The sequence below is a fragment of the Garra rufa genome, chromosome 1, assembly GCF_049309525.1.
Source record: "Garra rufa chromosome 1, GarRuf1.0, whole genome shotgun sequence".
Lineage (NCBI taxonomy): Eukaryota > Metazoa > Chordata > Actinopteri > Cypriniformes > Cyprinidae > Garra > Garra rufa.
Window position 1 is genome coordinate 70,843,983 of NC_133361.1, and position 27,880 is coordinate 70,871,862.

General features: G+C 38.6%; 1 protein-coding gene across 1 annotated transcript in view; it reads left to right on the forward strand.

Moving 5' to 3' along the window:
- The window catches only part of LOC141319470 (NACHT, LRR and PYD domains-containing protein 3-like), a 14,192-nt gene extending 1,256 nt beyond the window's left edge, over positions 1-12,936 (forward strand). The window contains exons 2-11 of the mRNA XM_073833255.1: positions 842-955; positions 1,108-1,221; positions 1,576-1,680; positions 1,792-1,905; positions 1,992-3,776; positions 7,166-7,339; positions 8,333-8,506; positions 10,840-11,013; positions 12,238-12,284; positions 12,386-12,936. Coding sequence (XP_073689356.1) covers positions 842-955; positions 1,108-1,221; positions 1,576-1,680; positions 1,792-1,905; positions 1,992-3,776; positions 7,166-7,339; positions 8,333-8,506; positions 10,840-11,013; positions 12,238-12,284; positions 12,386-12,936 — 3,352 coding nt within the window. The remainder of the gene's footprint in view (positions 1-841; positions 956-1,107; positions 1,222-1,575; positions 1,681-1,791; positions 1,906-1,991; positions 3,777-7,165; positions 7,340-8,332; positions 8,507-10,839; positions 11,014-12,237; positions 12,285-12,385) is intronic.
- Positions 12,937-27,880: the final 14,944 nt, after the last annotated feature.

Consider the following 27,880-nt stretch of genomic DNA (forward strand, 5'->3'; position numbering starts at 1 on the left):
AGAGATCGTTAAATGAAGATTATTTTCCAGGATGGAGGTACTTTGAGTAACACATTAAAGAGTCCCATAATGCTTTTTCACTTTTTAAATTTTAGTCATTGTGTGGTGTGTATGTTTGGGCATGAAAAAACATCTACAAAGTTACAAATCTCAAAGTCCACTTAAAAATCCCTTTTCAAGAACTACAACGAACGGCTCGTATAAACGCAAGCATTTACTAAAGTGGGCACAAACTGCTCCGTTAGCCGTGTAGAGCCGTTTTGTTGATGTGTGGTATAGAGGGTCGAGACACATCCTGGTACTCCCAAGGTTTAGAACGGCATAGACCGGTGTTTCTCTCCATCAGTCCAAAACAAGTCCAATAAAGTGCATGGATCCATAATAAAAAGTGCCTCACATGACTCCGAAGGGGTCAGTAAAAGCCTCCTGTAGCAAACCGATGTGTTTTTGCAAGAAAAATATCCATATTTAAAATGTAAGAATCACTTTAAAGTAGGTTGCACAGTTGTACACAGGACTTGCTGCTTTAGGAAGGGGTGTGGCAGAAACTGACTGAAATGCCGTCTAAGCTGTGCGCCAACCGAAATGCAGTGGGACTGTTAACCAATCACAACACATTTAGTTTTCGGAAGGCAGACCTTCATCAAACCCGGAAAAAATCAAGCCATTTGTGCCAGCCTGGGGAGAAAGCTATTGTAAAAATGTAAATTATGTGAAAAATAATGCACTTTTTCAAACCACCAAGCATGAGAGCATGTTCTAGAGCACCCCCAAAACAAAATAAAGACTTTGTAAAAGATGTGATTATTATGATTCTCATCATAATTCTGTTCTGTTTTAGTCCAGTTCCTCAGAAGAGATCAGAACAAGAGCCCAGCTGTGTGTCTATAAAGAGTGCTGCTTCTATGTTTGAGCCAGTAAAGTTTAAAAGTGGAGTTTCACAGCCTGGTCCCAGGTTTGACATTCAGTTCACAATTTATGTATACATACAGTGCATAAAAATGATTATAAAGTGCTCTTTAAAATGAATTTGATAATAATAAACAAATAGCTGATTTGTCACATACAGTAATTTAAACAATTTACTTAAATCTCTTTCTGTTTTAGTCCAGTTCAGCAGAAGAGATCAGAACGAGAGCCCAGCTGTGTGTCTATGAAGAGCGCTGCCTCTATGTTTGAGCCAGTAAAGTTTAAAAGTGGAGTTTCACAGCCTGGTCCCAGGTTTGACATTCAGTTCACAATGTTTGTATACACCTTGTTGAAAAAAAAAAAACAGCTAAAATCAGCCTAGCCTGGTTGGCTGGTCTTAGCTAGTTTAAGCTGGAAGTAGCTGGTTTTAGCTGGTGGTTTCCCAGCCTAGCAAGCCTGGAAAAGTGTCCAAAACCCCTCTAAATCTAGCCTGCTGACCAGCTAAAACCAGCCAACCAGCTTAGGCTGGTGTTAGCTGTTTTTTTTCACCAGGGCATGAAATGGTTATAAAGTGCTCTTAAAAATGAATTTGATAATAATAAACGAATAGCTGATTTGTTACATACAGTAATTTAAACAATTTACTTAAATTTCTTTCTGTTTTAGTCCAGTTCTGCAGAAGAGATCAGAACGAGAGCCCAGCTGTGTGTCTATGAAGAGTGCTGCCTCTATGTTTGAGCCATTAAATGAAGTTTCACAGCCTGGTCCCAGGTTTAATGTTTAGTTCACAATTATGTATACATACAGGGCATGAATTTGATGATAATAATAAACGCATAGCTGATTTGTTACATACAATAATTAAAAATCTCTCTGTTTTAGTCCAGTTCAGCAGAAGAGATCAAAAGCAGAGTCCAGCTGTGTGTCTATGAAGAGTGACGTGCCTGTGCTTCAACCATTACATTTAAAAAGTAGAGATACACGGCCAGTTCTCAGGTATAACATTTCTGTATGAATCTTCTCATTGAAGATATAAAATGGAATACACAATTCATTGCGCTTGTTAACTTTTTATTTTACAGCCATGAAGTCCTCAAGATGTTTAGATCAAATCTGATGAAGAAGTTTGAGTGTCTGTATGAGGGAAATGCGATGCAGGGAAACCCAACACTGCTGAATGAGATCTACACAGAGCTCTACATCACAGAGAGTGAGAATGAAGAGATCAATAATGAGCATGAGGTGAGACAGATTGAGACACAATCCAGGAGAGCTGGAACAGAGGACACAGCCATCAAATGCAATGACATCTTTAGACCTTTACCCGGACAAGACAAAGCCATCAGAACTGTGCTGACAAAGGGAGTCGCTGGCATTGGAAAAACAGTCTCTGTGCAGAAGTTCATCCTGGACTGGGCTGAAGGGAAAGAGAATCAGGACGTCCATCTCATATTTCCACTTCCTTTCAGAGAAATCAACTTGATGAAGGGTAAAAAACTCAGTCTTTTAGGTCTTCTTAATTTCTTTTTCCCCAAAACAAAAGAAATTGAAATGTCCAGTGGTCAGTATGAAGTGTTGTTCATCTTTGATGGTCTGGACGAGTGTCGCCTGTCTCTGGACTTTAAGAGCAAAGTGAAACTGTGTAATGTATCTAAATCAGCCTCAGTGGACATTCTGCTGATGAACCTCATTGTTGGTAATCTACTTCCCTCTGCTCTCATCTGGATCACCTCCAGACCAGCAGCAGCTGATCTCATCCCCTCTGAGTGTGTCCATCGAGTGACAGAGGTACGAGGATTCAATGAGCCACAGAAGGAGGAATACTTCAGGAAGAGAATCAGTGATCAGAGTCTGGCCAACAGGATCATCTCACACCTGAAGTCATCCAGGAGCCTCTACATCATGTGCCACATCCCAGTGTTTTGCTGGATCTCAGCCGCTGTTCTAGAGAAGATGTTGAGTCGAGCAGAGAGTGGAGAGATTCCCAAGACTCTCACTCAAATGTACACACACTTCCTGATCCTTCAGACCAACATCAAACATGAGAAGGACTATGAGAAGAAATTGGAGGATGAAGAAATGATTGTAAAACTTGGGAAACTGGCCTTCCAGCAGCTTGTGAAAGGCAACCTGATCTTCTATGAGGAAGACCTGAGAGAGTGTGGCATTGATGTGACAGAAGCATCAGTGTACTCAGGATTGTGCACTCAGATCTTCAAAGAGGAGTTGGGCTTTTATCAGGGCACAGTCTTCTGCTTTGTGCATCTGAGCCTTCAGGAACATCTAGCAGCTCTATATGTGCACCTCGCCTTTACAGTAAGCAACATCAATGTTTTTGACCAAACCAAGCAAAGTCTGTTGTCTAAGATTTTTAACAAGAAGAAATGCAGTTCATTATCCGAGCTGCATCAGAGAGCTGTGAATGAGGCTTTACAGAATAAGAATGGACATCTAGACCTTTTCTTGCGTTTCTTTCTGGGTCTCTCAGTGGAGTCCAATCAGACTCTCTTACAAAATTTACTGACACAGACAGGAAGCTGCTCCTACATTAAAGGGGAAACAGTTGAGTACATCAAACAGAAGATCAGGAAGAATCACTCTCCTGAGAAATCCATCAATCTGTTCTACTGTCTGAATGAGCTGGGTGATGATTCACTGATGCTGGAGATCCAAGATTATCTGAAATCTGGAAAAATAAGAGAGACCAAACTCTCCTCTTCACAGTGGTCAGCTCTGGTTTATGTGTTGCTGACATCGGAGCAGAGGATGGATGTTTTTGATTTAAAACAATTTCTTGGAAGAGGACATACAACAGTTGAAGTTCTTCAGTATTTGTTACCTGTGGTTAAAGAATCTAGATCAGTTCGGTAAGTCATACTAAAATCAATCACATTTATAATTTTAGCATGTAGTTTTTAAAAATAAAAAAAATCTCACAGAATCACATTTCTGGCAGTGAGCAGACGAGGTTTTTGTGTGGCCTGTGCAACAATCCCTTCAAGAGTTTCCAGGACTTTTTCAGATTTTTGCGGCCTAAAACGACTGATTTTGTGGCATCTTTTCTCAAAAATTTGTGTCAGTACTTGCGTTTGCGAACATTCTTCTAACATTTTTATTATTTTTCTGACCTTAAAGTGCCCCTATTATGCCTTTTCAATTATGATATTTCATGTAGTGTGTCAAGTAGCTGTATGTGAACATAAACTATCTGCAAAGTTGAGACGCCGACAGTGCACTATAAATGAAGTTTTTGTCTAACAAAAAAAAGAGTCGGCTCACATTCGCCTAAACGAGTCGTCAGCAATTCGAATCTTTTTTCTGTAACGGCCACACGTCACGAACTACACATTTGCGTAATGTCCGCCCACGTTCAATTTCGCGAACAACTTGCCCGCCCACAAACAGTAGGCCTACCATTTTCACGTGGATTAACGTTACATCATGTCAAGAAGACGCCCTGCGCTGTGAGAGTGAATTTGTTTTATATGCCCTTCCGAAAGATGAAACTACCAAGAATGAGTGGTTAACATTAATTTTTTCAACACCTCAGCAGTCCAATGCCAATCTTGTGTTGTGTTCGCGTCATTTTACTGATGACTGTTTTTCCAATCTTGGGGAGTAACGTTACAACGCGAGATTCACCAAACGCTTGGTTTTAAAAAATGGATCAGTGCCCAGTTTATTTGGACCGGCTTGCTCCTCTGAACTTCTACCTGTAAGTATGATTAATAAATGATGATTGTATTTTCTAGCGATCGTTCAAAATACGTCTTTGTGTACGTTATGGTGTGTAACAACCCCGCACATGTCTTGGTAAGCGGCTAACTTGCGTTTCTGTAGTTCTGTTGTTCAGCTGTGAGTGCAATGTAGTCTAAAAATTGTGATTGATGCAGCTTGACTGTCTGTCTGCCTTATTAGTTTAAGTAATGATAATGATAAACGATGGCTTAACGCAGTGTTATGGGTTGTACGTTACAGTGTTGAAGTTCACAACGTAGAAGTGTGCCCGGTTCGCTTACAAAAGCAAATTGCAAGCACTTTCCACAGTTATAATATGACACCCACTGAGAAACGTCCTGCTCCAGTCGTGCTTGCAAAACAGTTTCTTGTCGATGTGCCACTTCAACCGTTTCATCGTCAGACTCCGGCTCGAATTGATAGGGTAAAATCGAGGCTATCTTTTCTATGCATTAACAGGTCTCCACAGCTGTCATTCAGTTATGCCAATGGGCGTTTCGTTTTGCGCTGAAGCGGTAGACCAATCCAAAAGGACTGCACCATCTGACCAATCACAGCGGTGAGGGCTCACTGAAAGGAGGGGTTTAGAGAGACTGATTCTTCGAACTGCTTCACACGAGTCGTTTACGAATCATTTAGAAACGGGGTAAAATTAAATCTAATTTTTGAGAAAACTAAAGTGTTTTTTGAACTTGCATACATGTAAACCTGTTTTAAGAGACTATTACAACAATATTAACTACCTTAAACATGGCATAATAGGGGCACTTTAAAAACCACTGGGCTCTGTAATTCTTAAAAAGAGAACATTGATAATAACTTAAAAATATAAAAAATATATTTTCAACACTTTACTTCATATGTAACGCCACATAAAATTTAAATGTACAAAACAGTTAAATGTGCAAACAATGGATTAATTACAAACAATTATTAATTAGAATAACAAAAAATCAACATTTGCAAGTAATTCATTCATTCTCAAGAATGTCAACTATGCATCATCTCCACACAACTGATACACGATATGTGAAAACCAACATTATATTTGTTACTTCCACATAAGTGTATAAAATGTGTGTTAAACTACAGCTCAAATAAGATCAAAATCATCTGAATCATCCTCGGTTTCCTCTCTCAGAAACTCCACTGAAGAGTCATTGGTTGTGGTACAAGAAAACCAAGGCTCTGAGATTTTGGTTAGTAGTTGACCAGCTTGTAGATGCTGGTGTTTCTTTCAGCATCTGTGGAGTTTGAGACAGCATCTTTGTATTATTTGGCCAAGGTACTCAATACAGCAGTGTTGCCAAGTCCGCAGTTTTCCCACAGAATTAGGATACTTTGCCGCGGGTTGAAGTGACCCCAGTAATGTTATATTTAGCCCCTGGAATGTGAACTGTACCAGGGGAACCAACCCAAAAAAATTTGGCTAGTTTTGAGTAGCAGTTAGGTGGGTTTTGTCTTTCCAGAACACATCCAAATCCACTCTGAGTTGCGCTGGCCCTAGATTTGCCAAGTAAAGTTCAACGCAAGTTAGATCACGTTAGTTCATTTTGTGGCACATGGCTAAATTGCATTCATGGATGACAATGTGTTACAAGGCCATTTCACAGTGTTACAAGGTTCAAACACCTTGACCTCCTGAAGAAAGTATATAGCTGTTTGCCCATCTGGCATGTACTTGTTGAGTTTATCTTCTGCATATGCCTGGCTGACTGTGTCAAGAATTGAAGTCTTATGCTGCCTTTACATGCTATTGGAATTATCATAAATACAAGTTTCCTAATCGGAAATTAGATGTGAATGCCTCTCAGGTCGTATTTACTACTGGGAAATTCAGAAATAATTTTGATACTAGAGTTTCCGAGTTGGGTGGGTCATAAAGTTCAAACATGGTGGAGAGGACAACCAAACTACATCCCTTCATCTTGTTACTAAAGTAGTGTACTTACAGGCTATTTGACCGAAATTTCAGAAATAGGAAATTTTCGATAACACGTGAAGGCAGCATTATTAGCCATTAGGAGTTTGAGGTTCTCAAAGTACTGTGTGCATGCTTCATACTGAAACTCCTTATTGGCTGTGAAGCTGACATGCAAATCTTCCAGATAATTGAATATGTTGGTGGTCATTGGACGTCCACTCTGGAAGATGCTGAGAAGCTAGAGTATGACCGTGCACTTTTCAACCATGATGATCATCTGGGCATTTAGAAATTGAGCCAAATTTTTGTTTTGAAGAGTCAAATACAACAATGCCTTGATTGGCAATGCTTTATTTTTGTAGACACTTCACAACAACCAGGTGAATGTATCTTGGCAAAAATGCACCAGCATGCATAAGTAATCAAGCACTTCTTTAAAACCAGTGACAGAAAGACAATCTTCTTTGTTAATTTAAATAAATACATTGCTGTACAAATGCATTGCTATAAAGAATTGAATGACTAAAACATACATTTAAAATCTAAAGGAAGGCCATTCACTTGTTTTCAATACAGTTTGTTTTGTTCAAACAGGTTATGTGGATGTAATCTCAGTTCTCAGTCATATGGGAGTTTATCATCAGTTTTACAGTCCTCAAATTCTGTCCTAAAAGAGCTGGACCTGAGTAACAATGACCTGAAGAATTCAGGAGTCAAGCTTCTTTCTGATGGACTGAAGAATCAAAACTGTCAGCTGGAGATTCTGAGGTAAATAGTTTTAAGACAAATAAATTTACTTAATATTCAGTATTTATCAAACTGTAAAGTGTATGTTAATTTACATGCAAGCGACTCATGATCCAATTTTTGCAGTGTCTCTCTGGATTTGAAAATGCAACATGCATGAAACATCTGCACTTTTATTTAACTAGCCATCCTAATTACTAGATGATAAAGATTATTATTATTATTATTATTATCTCATCATCTGGCAAGAACAGAGCAACCCTTACGAAAATTAACCATGGTTTTAATACAAATAAAAAAACAAAAAAAAAACATAGTAACTATAGTTAAACCATTGTAACAACAAATTAACCATGGCTTTGCCACACTAACCATAGTTTAACCATGGCATTTATAGTAAAATTTTAGTTACACAAATGGTAATCAATTTGCCAAAAAAACATTACTACACTTTTACTATAATAAATCCATGGTTAATTTTCATAATGGAAGAACAAAGATTACAATCAATGCAATGCCATGAGCACATTCAGGGTTATGTTACACATGTATACAAACAAGCAGCTCCTGAAGACAAAAAAGAAAAGAAAAGCTGATGACGTACTCTTGGTGCTCCAGTAATGACGTCATAGACTGTCTTCACCCAATACACTTGTTGTGTTTACACACATGCTTTAAACTTTCATAATTACTTATTAGTTTGTCTCATGTGTCTAGTTTAGTTCTTCATTATCTTGTTTATTTATACTTCTTGGTTTCTTCAGTTCATGGTACATGTCTGTTAGCTCTTTTGTTGTGTTTTTTTTTTCTTCGTCTTTGGACCCTCTTGGAAACTTTATTTGTTTTATTTAAATTAATACAAACTTGCTGCAATTGTATTTACTCTTCTTCCCTGCAGTGCCATTTAGGGTGTTTTATGAAGAACCAAATTACTGAAACCAACTTTTAAAATAAAAAAGTTAGGGCATTTGCTCTTTTTTTTCAATATAGTTGTTTGTTTTGTCCTTTACACAGGCTGTGTGAATGTAATCTCAGTGCTCAGTCCTGTGAAAGTTTGTCTTCAGCTCTACAATCCTCAAACTCTGTCCTGAAAGAGCTAGACCTGAATAACAATGACCTGAAGGATTCTGCAGTGAAGCTTCTTTCTGATGGACTGAAGAGTCCAAACTGTCAGGTGGAGATTCTGAGGTAAACAGGTTAAATAAAATAAATAAATTAAATTGTTTGTGTGGTAAAATGTTTGTAATTTTATATAATAATACAGCACAGAACTATGTTAATTTACAAGAAAGTAGCTCATGATTAAGTGTTTTCAGTATTTTTCTGGATTTTTTCATTGGCCATGCTAATCACCAATTGACCTTGACAAGCGCTGTTAGACAGCTGAGGCAGACTAGCTTAAAAAATACATTTTTAAATGTTTTTATCATCCAAACAAATAACCAGTAGGTGCATAATGGAGTGCAGCAGACCAGCATGAAGAATATCAAATATTAACATCATATCAATATCAGTAAATTTACCATAAACTAGTGTTTAAGGGCCCAATTCACCATTGCTTAGCTAAAAGTGGAGTGTTCTGTGTTTCTCACAAACAGAGAGAGCAAAAGTGTCCTACATGCCACATAGAATTGACATGCTACATCATTACAGAGTACATTTGAAATTGTCCAGCCTTTTAAAAACAAACGAAAGCTGTTTTTTTTTTCACTAAATATTCATGGACATTGTCCATTCTTCGCATACGGCCTTTCTAACACAAAACACGTCTTACAAAATTTTAATTAATATTAATATCTTGTCTACCACATTCAGTTCTCAAAAGTCTTGTGAACAACTGTTTTGTATGTGATTCATGGCCTTATTACAGTGACCAAAAAACTAATCATGCATAAACCTTATTTTCTCAGAAATACAAATTTGTACATACATGCTGATTATGTATTATTGTAGCAAAGTTTGTGCTGAATACAGTGTAATCAGACAAAAAGTCATGTAGGACAGTAGAAAGTTATGTCAAACAAATGTAAACAGAAAGTGATGTCAAAAGTCTGTATTTTTTCTGTATACTGAGTGGCAACACCAGTGACAAACTCCACTGGACAGCCATTTCCATTCCCATCATATTAATTATAAAATTCACATCGGTTTATCAACATAAAAGTAACAATTTAAAAAAGTGTACAGATTACAAGTTTGCTTTTTTATCACAATGCATCATTTCTAACATATTTGCATAGGTAAAAAAGTATTTATTTAGATTTATTAATAGATCTAGATTAATAGATTTATTTTTGGAATTTTGATTTGCCTTTTTTTATAGGACAGTGACAGGAAGCAAACTCGCTAAACTTTCTCAAACCTAAACCTTAAAGGTGCCATAGAATGCATTGAAACAATATTTTAAATTGTTCTTGGATATCTACATAGAAGGTATATGGTATAGGAAAGGGCAAAAAGTCTCCAGAAACTGTTTTACAGGTCCAATCGGCGACATTTTACACTCACTATTGTGATGCATGTGCTCTGTGTAATGTTATAATGCAGAGACACAAGTACTTACCACACAAGTTCAGATGCTTGTCAGTGATACTCAGAATCTGTAAATCATTCGCCATCATCATTTGGCATCATCAGCGCACACATCTCTCTGTTTATGTGGTAAATGAAATCTTATGTTCTGCAATGTAACAGGCTACCGCTAGCATTAAGCTAACCATGTCCCTTCAGTGGCTTGCATTATTTTACTGATGTACTGACGTTACTGATGATTGGGCGATGCAAATGTTGGGGGCGTAACTATTAACAATCCCGGGACTATTGCGTAATAGTCGGTGTTATGTTGGAATTGACCTATTTTCAGTGGTCTTTTGCAAACACCAGATTTATATAAGAAGGAGGAAATGGTGGTGTTTGAGACTCATGGTATGTCATGTCCATGTATTGAAATGTTACTATTTAACTATGCCAAGGTAAATACAGTTTTCCATTCTATGGCACCTTTAAAACATGACCATATGTGACCCTGGACCACAAAATCAGTCTCAAGTGGCTGGGGTATATTTGTAGCAATAGCCAAAAATACATTGTATGGGTCAAAATTTTTTATTTTTCTTTTATGTCAAAAATCATTAGGAAATTAAGTAAAGATCATGTTACGATTTTTTTGTAAAATTCCTACTGTAAACCTATCAAAATCTTATTTTTGATTAGTAATATGCATTGTTAAGAACTTAATTTGGACAACTTTAAAGGTGATTTTCTCAGTATTTAGATTTTTTTGCACCTTAGATTCCAGATTTTCAAATAGATGTATCTCGGCCAAATATTGTCCTATCCTAACAAACCATACATCAATAGAAAGCTTATTTATTGATTCTCAGTTTTGTAAAATTTAACCTTATGACTGGTTTTGTGGTCCAGGGTCACATATAGGAATAATGACTGAAATAGGATTTAAATATGCAAAAGAGATATCTGATTTCAGACTAATGCCATGTGGACTATTGCTGTGTTTGTAGATTGTCTGGGTGTATGGTGACAGAGAAAGGCTGTGGCTATGTGTCTTCAGCTTTGAGATCAAACCCCTCACACCTAAGAGAGCTGGACCTGAGCTACAATCACCCAGGCGATTCAGGAGTGAAACTGCTCTCTGAAAAACTGAGGGATCCAAACTGCTCATTGGACAAACTGAAGTATGTCAGGCAGAAAGTTCTATTATTTTTATTAGTTTTATTATTACAAACCTTTTTTTTTAAACAGGGCCAGATTCAAAGTTGTGGACATACCTGGGGGCCTGATATAATATTTTCTATCAATTTTATATGCCTGTGATGTGGCAAGTCAACTGGAAGACATCTTAGTCTTATTTATATAGAGAGATCCAATCCAAATTATCCAATCCAAAAATCAATGATAAAACAAAATAATGTAAAAAAATATAACCAACCAAACATACAAGCAAGTAAAAAGTAATAAAGGGAAACAACGAAACACATTACAAGCAATAAACTAAAAGTACTTTTACTATCTGAGAGTGCTTTAAAGGAATAGTTCACCCCAAAATGAAAATCATTTACTTACCCTCATGTTATTCCAAACCTTTGTTTCATTACTTTGTTGAACAAAGGAGACAAAAAATATATATTGAAGAAAGAGAAGATATGTTTAATGTTAGTAACCAAATAGTAGCCATTGGCATTCATAAAAATAATAAATAAAGTGTTTGCTGAATATGTTTGGTATACCTTTAAAAGGCCTCTAAACATTTTTCCTGTAATGATTATAGGATTATATTAATACTTACCTTATGCAAATAATATATCTTTTAAATCTCTGTATTTGTTTTAATAATTATTACACTCACATCTCAGTTAATAGCTTTAGTAGGCTATGGATGTTAAAATGCAAATGATTAAAACTAAATGGTAAACTAAAACTGATTACATGAAGTCTTGGGACAGTTTTATTTCAGGTTTGCATGTAGCCTATTCCATGCACGATTTGATGTAAAATGAGAAATCTAGCATTCTTATTGTGTTATATTTTTGTATCTATTTGTATTGCCAAAGGAGCTACATTGCAACAGTGTCATGTATAATTTAACACAGTACAAAATGAAAACAGTACAAAGCAGCGTAACAGAACTTTAGAATTTAAGTTCAATTGTGAATAGCCTAAAAAACAGAAATAAAGGAGTGAAAATTATTATTAATAGTATTAGTATTTAAAATATGATTTAATTATTATTTAAACACGTTTTAATTAGCCTAATGCAAAGGAACAATAAAATAAAAAGTGATCAACAATTTCTTAATTCATGGACATCGTGAATAATTCAAGATTAAACCTGTCTGTCAAAAAATCTGACTAAACTAAACATTTTGTTGACTGACTAAATGTGACTGTGTGTTTTCTAGTGTGGATCATGGAGGAGAATCCAGGATTACATCAGGACTGAAGAAATGTATGTCTACACACGTGCGCACGCACGCACGCACGCACGCACACACGCACACACACACAACTGTAGTGATTGTTGTTGTCTGTCTCTGTTCTTGTGTTCAGATGCCTGTTTTCTCACACTGGATCCAAACACAGCAAACACTGAACTCAGTCTATCTGAGGAGAACAGAAAGGTGACATTTGGGGAACAGTTGGTGACATTTGGGAATCAGTCGTATCCAGATCATCCAGACAGATTTGTTGGATTTAATCATCAGCTGCTGTGTAACGAGAGTGTGTGTGGACGCTGTTACTGGGAGATTGAGTGGAGTGGAAATCGTGTGTATATCTCAGTGTCATATAAGAGCATTGGCAGGAAGGGAGAGGGTGATGAGTGTGTGTTTGGATCTAATGATCAGTCCTGGAGGTTACTCTGTGGTTACTCCGGTTTCTCATTTACACACAATAACATACAAACTCGTCTCCCTGTAAAGTCCACTACCAGTAGAATAGGAGTGTATGTGGATCACAGTGCAGGAACTCTGTCCTTCTACAGCGTCTCTGACACAATGAGCCTCATCCACACAGTCCAGACCACATTCACTCAGCCGCTTTATCCTGGGTTTAGGGTTTTTCCTGGATCATCAGTGAAACTGTGTGATTTATCAGAATAGACTGACGAAAAATTCTACCCATAATGATTTGAGCTGCATGATAAATCAGTAACTATTATTTAGAGATATTATGTATGAGATATTAGTTGTCTCTTCATGACATTAATATTGCACCTGAACTTCTGTCACTGAATAAATGTGTCATAAATCCTCACATAGTAAGATTTTGTCCTTGTCACTGCTGTATGCCTTGTGCATACTTAAGGATCCAGGGAAATTTCCTTCCAGCTGAAGATCTTGTTGCACCACAGCTATTTGTATAGGAGATTAAATTAAACCAAACCAAACCTCAAGTACTCTGTCTGTAAAGCAATATGAGAACAGCAAGGTAAGTTAACATAACCCTGCTGAAAAAAAAAACAGCTAAAACCAGCCTAGGCTGGTTGGCTGGTATTAGCTGGTTTTAGCTGGAAGTGGCTGGTTTAAGCTGGTGGTTTTCCAGCTTGACCAGCTAAGACCAGCCTGGCCAGGCTGGAAAAGTGGCCAAAACCCCTCTAAAACCAGCCTGCCGACCAGCTAAAACCAGCTAAAACCAGCTAATACCAGCCAACCAGCCTAAGCTGGTTTTAGCTTTTTTTTTTCACCAGGAAAGGAAAAGAACGTAAGATAAAGTAATGCATAATAGTTTATACATACCAAATACTGAATGGTTTTGTGGTTTACTGGAGACCAGCTGCTGTTTTTTTTGTGTGTGGCTGGCCTCCAACTCCTTTAGATGCCATTTTAAAGCTTTGATCCTCTTATTTATTGATTGTCGCTGAGAATAAAAGGCTCACCCTGCCCATCATCCTCATTGTCTGAGGTTAACTGAGGTTACTGTGGCAGGCAATGTTGGGTTGGCTCATCTGTAGTTTTTGAAGTTCTTTTCAAACTTTGTTTGGCTTTTTAAAATGTTGTGCATGTTTATTTTAAAAAAAAAAATAGAAGAAGAGAGTCATTTTTAATCAATGTGCAACTGTATTAGTCATTGTTTTGTATTCTAGAAAAAAAAAATGTACTGCTTGTATTGTGTCAGCTACTATAAATAATTCTAAATTTAAATTCAAAGACAATCTTTGCATGTCCCAAAATTGTATTCACATCCAAAATGAGGCAGTTTGAATGCTCCCATGCAGTTTCATTGATGCTCGAAGCCAGAGGGCGCTCTCTAATAAATCCCTAATATGGACATTGCGCCTACTGCATCCCACCGATTGAGCCAAAGTAAGCCCACACGAGCCAATCGCGTTCTCTCCTGTGGCTTACTTTTGACCAATCGCGTTTCTCTCCGGGGCTTACTTTTGACCAATCGATTTTCTTAATTGAGCGTCTGGCGCGTTACGCGCGAATTGTGCTTTTTGTGCATCACGCGTTTGACGCGAATTCGCGTCTGCCGCCCGAGTTGAAAAATCTGATCTTCTGCGTCAATTCGCGCTGCGTTAACCAATCAGGAGCCTGCTTGATGCTGTGGCGGCAGACCCGCCCGCAGTCACTCATTCAAATATGAATCACATGAATACTAAATGCCTAGTGCGGTTCTAATGCACAACAAAGCAAGTGTTTTATCACATATATGACACATATTCATTTTGTATTGAATGCTATTTATTCCATATCTAAATCTTAATTGTATGAAACATTATTATAGTGTAGTGTGTCACAATAATAACAGAACAATAATAACTATAATAGTGTGTATACTTTAGTGTGTCTGGACAGTGTTGTGTGAGGAAAATAAAGAAATCACAGGACAGGTTAAATACTTTTGGAGGCTGGCTCCATTTATCATCAAAACAAAAATAAATAACAGATTTTACAGTAATAACCTGAACAAAGAAATGGCACAGACTAGGGCTGCACGATATTGGGAAAATATGCGATATGTGATATTGGTGTTGAATATTGCGATAACGATATTTCTTGCGATATTACATTTCCCTAAAGAAAAGCTTTTTTAAATGATGATTATTATTATTATTATTATCAATTTTTTTTAATCATTTATATATGTAATGATCATACTAAAATAAACAGGTAATAGATATTCATCTGTCATCCGAATTAAATGTAATTCAGCCTACAAAAAAAAAGTCAATGAAGTTGCAAAAATTTAGACTTTAAAACACTTTGAATGTCTTAAAACCTCGGCAGATATTCTGATATTACTTTTTTATTTACATGTAACATGTACACTCAAGAGCATCTTTTAAACAAAATATTTCCCTTTTTTTTCGTTTTTTTTGTAAAAAATAAATATTATTACACAAAAATTAAATTAAAAAAAACCTATTAAACAAAAAGTTTACTATTAAATTTCAAAAAGGTAGGACAAAAAAACAACAACAAAAAAAAAAAAAAAGAGGAGCACCCAATTTCTTTTTAATAATGCACCGATCTTGATTCTTCATGGCTGATTCTGATTGCCAAGCAAATCAGATGGGCTGATTCTGAAAGCCTTTTTATATATTTATTTTATGCCCAGAGCAAGGGACAAGAATGAATAAAAATATGAGTACATGAACAAAATGTTTATTTTCTCTATTATAGGTACAGCCATTTAAATTAGAGACAACCACTGCATTTTTAAACAATCTAATAACAAACAGTAAATGACAGTTCTTTATTATGCAGTCATAATCAAAGTAGGCTACTCTTTCAGTATTCAAAGTGAAAATAGAGATTTTTTAAGTATGATTCAGAGTTATAGACAACTTATTACAGCCCACATACTAATAACAGCCTAGATATTTTATGTAGCCTAATTTGCGCACATTGGGGAGTCGCTCTCTAAACGTGGGGTATTAAAATTGATTTTGAATGCGGGAGCGCCTTTTAGCCTACTTTTGCTTTCGTTTTAACGACTGTGCGAAACTCTCGGCGGCGCTGCTCGTGCATTCTACAATACAAGACATTACTTTAACAAAACCTTTTGAAAGTCGGAGGACACAAACAGGACTTTGAAAAGCGTGTCTGCAGTGGAAATTACGCCCCTGCGTGAGTGGAACTCGGTTGAGAGAGAAAAAAAACGTCCGGTTCCTAGTTCAGTCAAGTGATTGACAGCTAATATCTCAAATCTTCATTAAAGATAATAATATAAATATTAATTTTAAATGGTTATGTAATGTTGGAGAGAATGTCAAACCTGTCCCTGCATCAGCTCACAGCGGTCTGTGCAGTAGTTAGGTTAGCGAAAGTTTTGTAAAGAAATGAAACTAAGTCGCACCACAACAATTTCTTGCAGTGGCACAGATGCTCCCAAATATAATTTGAGGTCGCGCGGATTCAATTTTGGGAGCATATGCGACCGTGAGCCATGTATATTTCAGACTTACAGTTCTTTTTAGGCACAAGTTCAGCGCTGCTATCATGTTGTCCCTTCATACTCCTGCCGTATTTATTTTTCATTCTCTGCTATGAGCCACCAGGTTCACCTATTCGCCCAGTCTAGCCAATAGCATTATAGCATCTACTTGGGAGGCGGGTGTAAAGATAGTAAGCGCCCATCTGTTTGGTCAAATAAGGACAACCTTTGCATGCAACGCACAAATGTTTAGCACATAAATTAAATGTCATTTATCACAACTCTCTGCGATACCAATATCGCATTTGCTGTTATCGCGATAACGATATTTTTTCGATATATCGTGCAGCCCTAGCACAGACCTATAGAATTATTATACATCAAAGGAGGAATGACATAAAGGAGTAGTTCACTTTTAAAATGAAAATTCTGTCATCATATACTGCTGCAACGCACAGAGGGAAGTTCCACCGCTCCTGAAATCCCCTCGCTCCGATGCGGGACAGCAGGTCATCGAACTGGGCGCGGGACAGGCGGAAGTACCGCTGAAAGCGGCCGTCATCCAGGCGCAGCTCCTGGAACTCGCCGAACGCCTCCGAAGGGTCTGGTGGACCTAAATACGGCGACGATGATCCCTATGCCGCTGTTCTGCTCTCCAGAGCAAATACAGAGCGGTGACTCTCTCGATAAATGACCGATCAACAACAGACATCTTGTAAAAAGATGGCCGCCAACGGGGTTTGAAACTTTCGCCTCTGACGCGCGTAAATTTCGCTTCAAACTTTTGTTTTTTACGCGCGTCGATTTTGCTCTTGACGCGTGAATGAACACAAATTGGTCACGCGTATAACTAGACGCGGCAGGCACGAATTTAGACGCATATTCGCGTTTGGTGTGAACGCAGCATAATGTGTTTGAAAGACAAAAGCCTTTGTTAAAGGTGGTCAAAAAATCTACAGCGTGATAATTAAAAAAAAAATTGAATGTGTTTATCAGTAGTTGACGCAATGTTGAAACACTTTATGCAAACCTGAAATGATTTTTGTAAATCTGTGGTCAAATGCAAGGTTATTATAGTTTTGCATTTTTAAATTCGTTTTTATTTTAATATCGTTTTCAGATTTGCTATGAATTTTAGTTTAGTTTTAGTTTGTTTCATCAATGGTTTTCTTAGTTTTCGTTTTGTTTTTATTTTGTGAAAACATTTCTATTTTATTTTTATATATTTAGTTTCAGTTTTAGTTTTAGTAATTATAGTTTGGCACAGTTAACAGAACACGTCCAGTATGCAGACTAAAGAAAGGTATTTATTTCAGCAACATTTAGTGTTTGCACAGTTGACATTTTACTCTCTGCTCAACTCTGAATAAGAAAAATAACATAAGGGTTTAAGATACAACAAAGAAGCAAACAAATGCATCTTAAAAGTATAAAAGAAAAGCATGAAAAAAAATAGATGAATACATCATAACAATGAAATCTTGTAAAAAAAAATGTCTAGTTCCCATTTTTACATGTACAGTATAACAGTATCAGTGGTAGAGACTGGTAACAGACTATCACTGGTATATCAGTAAACATTTAAAGTCAGCTACAACAAACACAACCTGCTGTAAAGTGAAATTAAGTAATGAACAGTTTGTGCATTGTGTTTGTATGTCTATAGTGTTCAATATTACCTTAGCAAGAACAGACTAGAACACAATCTTCCAAAGTTTTAAATGTGTATATGCACTTTTAATATTACTTGAACAGACTACATTTTCTTCAAATAAGTGAAGTGTGTGTGTGAAGTGTTCGATTTTACCCAAGCACAAACAAACCAGAATACAATCTTCAGAATCATCAAATGTGCTTTTTTCATTAGATGTATTATGATTGGTATTTTCTGATTATATTTTAGTTACAGAATTTTCTGTTAACTTTTAAGAAGACTCTTTGCTCCAGGGAGGTGGTCATTCTGTTTCTCAGTCCAGAAGAAAGCTGTCCACAAACAGAAAATATTCTCTCTACAAAGGCTTGAGATGCAGGGGCACATACCAAATCCATTGCAACAGGGGCAAGTTTTGGATACACAATTTTTCGTCCTTGCCAGTACTGTAGTGGCTTGACTCCAGTGTTGTTGTGCTTCACTTCATCTTGGTATTTTTGCATTTCATGCATTGCACTGCCAGAATTATTAACTGGATTCACCTGGTTAGTAGTACTGAAGATCTTTGTAGCGAGGAACGTGTATTTCTGAAGGGCTTTGTTGGTGCCTCCAGAAGTTGATGGTATTTCACATGCATCATATTCCATTGTGGCTGAAGTTTGGTTGTATCTTAAAGCTTGATCCAGGACAAACATCTCTGCTGCTCTCTTTAGATGCTGCATCTCTGGAGATGTAAGAGCTAGGGAGACCAATGGGTCCATAAGAGATGCTGCAGCTGCTGTCGGATCAAACTTTTCATGTGTGGGATCAAGTATGCCTGCAAAGCGCTGCCGCATCGACCTAAGAAGCACTTGAACGGTCTGTTTTTCCACTGTTGTTGCCTGCAGATGTGCTTCCAGATTGAGCAGGGATGGCACTACTTCAGATAGGGACTGGCTATCTGTCTGAAGCTGATCGGTGTGTGTAGCAAATGGTTCCAGTACTTTCAGGAGATTTTCTATCTTTGCCCATTCACTGGTCAGGAGAGTGTCAATCCCAAGCTCCTGTAGGATTTCATTGAGGATAGGTCTGGTTTCAATCAGTCGTTTGATCATGTCAAACGAACTATTCCACCGTGTGGGGCAATCACGGATAAGTGTTCATCCACACCTTTAAAAAAATTAATATAAAAATCATTTTCCGCTCTACAAACTAGTGTTGTAGAAGTCTTTTATATCAGATGCATATCAGTTATTGTATCAATAAAATAATGTATATATTTACTTTTTAAACTTTAAAATGATATGTAAATTCATGCTAAATGTTGTGTGTCTGTGTGTAAGATTTGACAACCATGGTTTGAGAGGACACTTTGATGTTACAAATGTAATTACTAGTAACTGCAATACCACCTGGATTTTGTCATCTCTAACAGTGGTCTGTTTTCCCAGTGATTGCAGAATAAATATGGTCTATGGAGAGTCCTCATAATCCACATATGCAAGTTTGTGTGTAAGAAAGTGAAATATAAACTATAAAACTTACCTTTGAATCATTCGTTCATTTGCCACTGAAGACTTCCGTACAGCATGAACAATTGCCCTTGCCTTGCTGAGAATGGTACTTGTGCTGGGAACTTTCAGTGCATCCTTAACTGCAAGTTGCAATGTGTGTGCCATGCATGGCATGCGCTGAAACTTCAAGTCCCCATCTTGAAAAAGGTCAGTCAAGGCTGTCATAAAAGAAAGTTAAACACATTTAAGGTCTATACTGTACATGTCAAGTCACTGTTATTTATATAGCATATTTAACAGTACAGATTGTGTCAAACAGTTTTACAGCATTAAACAGGAAAATAATGTGTCAATAATGCAAAAGGACAATAGTACACACTCAAAAGTATAGTAAACATATATTTTGTACATGCTGTTCTTTTCTACCCCTTACAGTTGTAATGTCATGATATAGCAATAAAGTTAATAAAAGTTGTTTAAAAAAAAAAAGTTACAAACTTACCTTGATCCTCATCAGCAGCACATTCATCCTCAGAGTCTGATTCAGATGTATCCAAGTCATCCAAAGTACCATGCTCTGCCACTTCTGTGCTGTCCCTGTTTCTCTTTTTTAGAAGCTAAACGGCTTTAATCATGTTTGAGCCATTATCAGTTACAATGAGCAGTACCTTGCTCTCTGGAATATCCCATTCATTCAAGGTGCTTTCCATGCAATTGGCTATTGTTTCTCCATTATGTGGATGAGAAATGCGATGCAAATTTAGCAAAGCATGCTGCGATTGGTTCGAAGGCCAATGGTAAAAGCACGCAGAGATACCCAAAAATGAAGCGGTCAAACCTTTCTTGCTCCATCCGTCTACACATATAGTGACTTTGCGGCTCTCTCTCAGCATTTCTTTCACACGCTGAGTTGCGGTTTGCATTTTTAGTGCAATCAAGGAATTAATTCGTGCTGCGTTGGGGGTAATGAATCTTCGGTCTAGAGCAGCATTAAACGTTTTGAAGGCTACCGAATCACAAAGTCTAGTAGACATGCCAGTCTCAACAAACAAATCTACAAGTGCGTTTTCACGTTTCTTATATTCATGTGAATTTGTTGGCCAAACCTCCGCTTTTTGTGAGCACGATGTCAGAGTCTGCTGCTTGCCAAGTTGAATTTGAGAGCTAGCACTCTCGCCGACTTTATCATCAGAAGTTTTCCTTTCTGAATCTTTTGCCATGAACGACTTGTATTCTTCACGATGGTTGGTTTGGAGATGTACTTTAAGGTTTGTGGGGTTTTTCCCCTTAATTTCAACACCACAGTTTGTGTTGTTGAACATAACAATGCATTTGCTTTTTCCAGTTTCTAAATTGAATTCAAAGTAGTCCCAAACAGGACTCTGTCGTTTCCTACCGGCAGCCATCATTCATGTCCGTCTTCTTTATCTATCAGTTAACTAATCTCGCTGTCAGCCTCAATTGCATCATTCACCATCTACAGGTGATGCACAAATAAAGCAGCCTGTTGGTTCAAACCAAACTAAACAGACACGTCATATTTACCATAGTGGATGAACGCTTATTAATTACGAAAACGATTATTTATTTTTGGCAATTACTATTTTATTTTAGTTATTTTTTTAATAGCTGTTGCTAGTTTCGTTTAGTTTTAGTTTTTCAGTTATTTAAAAATTATGAATTTTTAATTTTATTTCAGTTTACGAAAATGATTTTTAACCAATAGTTTTCGTCTTAGTTTCAGTTTTCGTTTACGATAATAACCTTGGTCAAATGCTGTGTCTCCACAGTGACTGGTCTTTGTGTGAGTGTCCACAAAACTGGAAGACTTTTTTATGTATATAAGCAATAGGCAATTTTAGAAAAGAAAATTAAAGGATCAAAAAGAGGAATTAGGAAGAATCTATCAGTTATGAATAATTTAATGTCAGTGTGTAAATAATATGTAATCACATAATACATAAAAAAGTAACTGTAGTCTGATTCTGGGTATTTTAAAATATATATTTTTTTTATCTAAATACAGGTACTTAATATTTGGATTCTGATTATGTTATTCAGATCACATGTGATCAGTTACTACCCAGCTCTGCTTATATTACTTATATTTGGTAATAATACTTGTGACCTCCTCCGAGCCTAGAATCATTACTAGAAGGAAATTTCAGACTTCATATTTGACTTTACATATGAGATATATCAGGGATTCCTGTCTTCTGTAGAAAACTCAGGCCAGTTTATGGTCATGTTTATTACCACAGTAATATGGTTTACATGTAGCTTGTTAAATTATCATTACACACTTAACATACATGTATCTTTCAGTTTGCTAGAGGTAATAGTGTCTTTCTGATTTTCATTACAGAAAATGTACGCTTACCCCTTTTTTCGCCGCCAATCGGCAACATCGAGCCGGCTCCTCATGGCGCCATCGGAGGAGGCGAAGCGCCTTGAAAATGCGGAGTCGGGAAGGGCCAAACCCAAGGAGGAGGTGCTGGCAGAGGCCTGTACTTTTATCAGCACAAACGGTGGAGACCCCAGTGAACACTTTTTAGTACTGGCTCACTGCAAACTTCAGTTTGGGAAGTACCAGGGCCAGAGATTAAGATGGCTCCTGGAAAGCTCTCTGGGGTACACAGTGTATTTGGTGCTCAGCATTTCCAAAGAGACAGCGCAGACAACCCCCCTGTCAGAAAATAAACAGCTCTTCCTACAGTACATTTCTCATATCAGAGAGATGGCTGAAGAAGTGGAGAAGTATGAGAGGAAGCAGGAAATGCAAGCAGAAGCCCGAGCATCTGGAGACCAGGGCTGCTTGATGGTGGAGTTTGGTGACTTCCAGGTCCGGTCCATGAAGGATGTTTATGAGGACCAGAGCAAGGAGGCCCAAGCCTCCTTCTTAACACTAGTACCATTTTCTTCACTGTTATGCCTAAATATAATCATAACGATTATTAACACTCCTCCAAAATTACTGCTTCGCAGGCTGTTTGTGGGCTGCATTTATGGTGTGCCGGCCTGTGCCGGTCCTTCTCCATTGGCAGAAACAGCAAAAACACCAGATTCTCCATGTCATCAGCCACCAGCTGAGCTTCCAGGCCACTGGAAAGATCATCTTCCACCTTTCCAGAATGAGTGGATCCGGAACACACTATTTAAGGCCAACCCATGAACCGGCAAGCCAGAACTAGTGTCCCAGCTGAAGCTTTGGTGGTATCCTCCTCAGCCCCCTTTAATTAACAATCAGCCAATCGCCTCACCAGACCTCTTCTTCTGTCGGCCCCTTTTCTTATGGATGCCGCTGAAGATGTGGTTATTTCCTCTTATCTGTGTTCGCCCAGACTGTGGTAAGCACAGACTAACAGCAGCAGGACTTTACCGCACTGTGCGCAAGGTTTTGGACATCGACGGGTGGTATGACCTTGCCACTGAGTATCTGGAGTGCAAATGCTGCAAAAAGAAGTATCCTGCCTGGTCCGAGGACATCTTAGGGCAGCTGGATATGGGCCACCGCAGTCAGTTTCCAGCTTTGCTTACATACAGATAATTCATAATGACAATCATTCATTATTAGGCACTTTTATTTGTGTGTTTTTTTTCAACAACCAAAGCATTTGCATGATTATATTGTTTCCTTAGATACTCATGTGACAACCGGGTGCTGAGGATGATGAGGGAGAGGACACTGGGCAACAGTGTGACTCAGCTGTACAAGAAGCTGATGGAACAGCACAGTGAGGCATGGACATAGCGTGTTCTGCAGTACCTGACTGCCTGCGAACCGTTCACAAGGTCCTCCCTTGTGCAGCCTCCTGTATTTGCTGAGCCTCCCCTTTTACCTGCCCTACCTAAGCCTAAGTGGCTGTTAGCCGTGTACGCCAGGGTTGTTCTGTGGTTCACGTGGTGCACAGACAATAATCTGCTCCTTAACACCACCAAAACCAAGAGGCTCACATGATCCCATCCACATCAATGGGATGACTGTTGAGTCTGTTTCATCCTTTAAGTTCCTGGGGACCCACATTTCAGAGGACCTATCCTGGACTACCAACACCTCCAACCTGGTCAAGAAGGCTCACCAGTGCCTCTTCTTCTTGAGAACACTTAAGAAGAACCAGCTGTCCTCAGCCATCCTGGTGAACATCTATCGCTGCACGATAGAAAGCATCCTTACGAACTGTGTCACAGTCTGGTACGGAAGCTGCTCTGTTGTGGAGCGTAAAGGGGGTCGCACACCGAACGAGAAGCGCAGCGTCGCGCCGAGGACAGCTGGAGGTATCGCACACCGGACGCGCACATTCTATACTCGCCAGCTCATTTTCAGTGAAGTTCTGAACTGCAAGATGGGTGAGTTTTAACTAAATTTATTGTTAATATTATTCTAAATATATAATTTTAATTGATAATAGCTAAGTTTTGAATGTTAATCAATGAAAAGAATCTGTGTTATATGATAAGTCTGTTATTAGGGCCCGAGCCCAAAAGGGCGAAGGCCCTATTGTTTTTCTAAGGATTATTATTATTAGGGCCCGAGCCCAGAATGGGCGAAGGCCCTATTGTTTTTCTAAGGATTATTATTAGGGCCCGAGCCCAAAAGGGCGAAGGCCCTATTGTTTTTCTAAGGATTATTATTATTAGGGCCCGAGCCCAAAAGGGCGAAGGCCCTATTGTTTTTCTAAGGATTATTATTAGGGCCCGAGCCCAAAAGGGCGAAGGCCCTATTGTTTTTCTAAGGATTATTATTATTAGGGCCCGAGCACCGATGGTGTGAGGACCCTATTGAATCTGCTCCGTTTATTATTAGGGCCCGAGCACCGATGGTGTGAGGACCCTATTGAATCTGCTCCGTTTATTATTAGGGCCCGAGCACCGATGGTGTGAGGACCCTATTGGATCTGCTCCGTTTCTTATTATTATTCTTCTTCTCCGGAATGAATCGCATTTTTGAGGGCCTAAACACACCCGAAAACTCATGAAACTTTGCACACACATCAAACCTGGCGAAAATGGACGTCTGATATGGGTTGCAGAATTGGGTGTGGCAAAATGGCTCAATAGCGCCACCTTTACACGTTCCGCGGTGTGCGCATTCAGCTGTGATTATCGTACATGCACAAAAATCGGTACACATATGTAACACACCAATACCTACAAAAAAGCCTCTTGAGATAAAATCCGAAACCCAACAGGAAGTCGGTTATTATTAATTTTCTCAGCAAATTTTGTGTCATTTTTGCCATTTTCAGGCGTCATACTTGAACGAACTCCTCCTAGAGATTTATTCGGATCAACGCCAAATTTGCAGAGTCTAATCTAAAGCCCTTTGTGACGTTAAATTGTGAAGATCTAGAGTTTTCATCAGAGGGCGTGTCCGTGGCGGCCTGACAAATTTCGATGCTTCGCCATGAAAAAGGAAGTTGTTATAACTCAGGCATAAAATGTCCGATCTGCCCCAAACTTCACATGTGTGATAACACTCCTGACCTGATGACATCTATATGTCCATATTCAGTTATAGTCATAGCGCCACCTGCTGGCAACAGGAAGTGTCATGCTGTACTCTGCAACAAACTCCTCCTAGAGATTTATACAGATCAACACCAAAATCGGTCAGTCTAATATAAAGGCTTTAGTGATGTTTATTTGCGAAGATCTTGAGTTTTCGTTGAAGGGCGTGCCCGTGGCGGCCTGACAAATTTCGAGGTCTCGCCACAGATGTAAAACTTGTTATAACTCAGCCATAAAATGTCCGATTTGCCTCAAACTTCACATATTCGATAAGAGTCCTGGCCTGAACAAATCTGAAGGCCAATATTCTATTATAATCACAGCGCCACCTGTTGGCAACAGGAAATGACTTGTAGCAAACTCCTCCTAGAGATTTAATGATATCAACTTTATATTTGCTCAGTCTGATCTAGAGGCCTTAGAGATGTTAAATTGTGAAGATCTTGAGTTTTCGTTAAAGGGCGTGTCCGTGGCGGCGTCACAAAGTTTGATGTTTCGCCATGTACATAGAAGTTGTTATAACTCAGCCATAAAATGTCCGATCTGCCTCAAACTTCACAGGTTTTGTAAGAGTCCTGGCCTGAAGACACCAAAAGGCCAATATTCAGATATTATCATAGCGCCACCTGTTGGCAGCAGGATATATCATATCTTTCACTAACTCAAACATACCAAGGTCAATCTGCACCAAACTTCATATGTTTGATGAAAGTGCCAGCCTGAACACATCTACATGCCAATAGTCAGTTATAGGCATAGCGCCACCAGCTGGCAGCAGGAAATTTGGCACATTTAAGTGACTTTGACATAATTTTTCCTATTTTTACCGGGTTAAATGCATACTGCCCACCATTAGCTGTGTTCCAAAAGCCACCGGTCGGCGGTGAGCCCGTGTGCGAGGGCCCGTTCATCGCTGCTTGCAGCTTTAATTATTATTATTATTATTCTTATCCGGAATGAATCGCATTTTTGAAGGCCTAAACATACCCGAAAACTCACAAAACTTTGCACACACATCAGACCTGGCGAAAATGGACGTCTGATATGGGTTGCAGAAGTGGGTGTGGCAAAATGGCTCAATAGCGCCACCTTTACACGTTCCGCGGTGTGCGCATTCAGCTGTGATTATCGTACATGCACAAAAATCGGTACACACATGTAACACACCAATACCTACAAAAAAGCCTCTTGAGATAAAATCCGAAACCCAACAGGAAGTCGGTTATTATTAATTTTCTCAGCAAAATTTGTGTCATTTTTGCCATTTTCAGGTGTCATACTTGAACGAACTCCTCCTAGAGAATTATTCCGATCAACACCAAATTTGGTGAGTCTAATCTAAAGCCCTTTGCGACGTTAAATTGTGAAGATCTAGAGTTTTCATCGGAGGGCGTGTCCGTGACGGCCTCGCAAATTTCGATGTTTCGCCATGAAAAAGGAAGTTGCTATAACTTAGGCATAAAATGTCCGATCTGCCCCAAACTTCACATGTGTGATAACACTCCTGACCTGAAGACATCTACATGCCCATATTCAGTTATAGTCATAGCGCCACTTGCAGGCAAAAGGAAGTGTCATGCTGTACTCTACAACAAACTCCTCCTAAAGATTTATACAGATCAACACCAAAATCGGTCAGTCTAATATAAAGGCCTTAGTGATGTTAAGTTGTGAAGATCTTGAGTTTTCGGTAAAGGGCGTGTCCGTGGCGGTCTGACAAATTTCGAGGTCCCGCTATGGATATAAAACTTGTTATAACTCAGCCAAAAAATGTCAGATTTGCCTCAAACTTCACATATTCGATAAGAGTCCCGGCCTGAACGCATCTGAAGGCCAATATTCTATTATAATCACAGCGCCACCTGTTGGCAACAGGAAATTACTTGTATCAAACTCCTCCTAGAGATTTAATGATATCAACATTATATTTGGTCAGTCTGATCTAGAGGCCTTAGAGATGTTAAATTGCGAAGATCTTGAGTTTTCGTTAAAGGGCGTGTCTGTGGCGGCGTGACAAAGTTTGATGTTTCGCCATGGACATAGAAGTTGTTATAACTCAGCCATAAAATGTCTGATCTGCCTCAAACTTCACAGGTTTGGTAAGAGTCCTGGCCTGAAGACACCTAAAGGCCAATATTCAGATATTATCATAGCGCCACCTGTTGGCAGCAGGATATATCATATCTTTCACTAACTCAAACATACCAAGGTCAATCTGCACCAAACTTCATATGTTTGATGAAAGTGGTGGCCTGAACACATCTACATGCCAATAATCAGTTATAGGCATAGCGCCACCAGCTGGCAGCAGGAAATTTGGCACATTTAAGTGACTTTGACATATTTCTCCTATTTTTACTGTATAAAAAGCATACTACCCACCATTTTCTGTGTTCCTAAAGCCACCGGTCGGCGGTGAGCCCGTGTGCGAGGGCCCGTTCATCGCTGCTTGCAGCTTTAATTATTATTATTAGGGCCCGAGCACCGATGGTGTGAGGACCCTATTGGATCTGCTTCGTTTATTATTATTATTATTAGGGCCCGAGCCCAGAATGGGCGAAGGCCCTCTTGTTTTCCTAAGGATTCTTATTTTTTTTTTTTTTATTTTTTGTTAACCTTCCGGGCACTTAAGGGGGTCTTAACATGCTCAAAAACTCTTGAAAATTTGCACACATGTCGGAATCTGCGGCCATCAGGACGTCACAGAGGCTGGTACCGGGGCGTGGCAAGGGGACTCTACAGCGCCCCCTGGAATTTTTAGGGCCATATAGCACACATACTTGAACGTACACATATGAAACTCGGTACACATATAGAACTCATTGAGCTGAACAACTTTTGTACTCTATGTCATTTTCTTAACGCAACAGGAAGTGAGATATTTAGGGCTGTTTAAAAAGCGCATGCTCTGGAATTTAACGTACTCCTCCCAGGATTTCCATACGATTGTCACCAAACTCGGTCAGCATGATCTCAAGACATTGGGGACGCTAAATTGCGAGGAGATTTTTG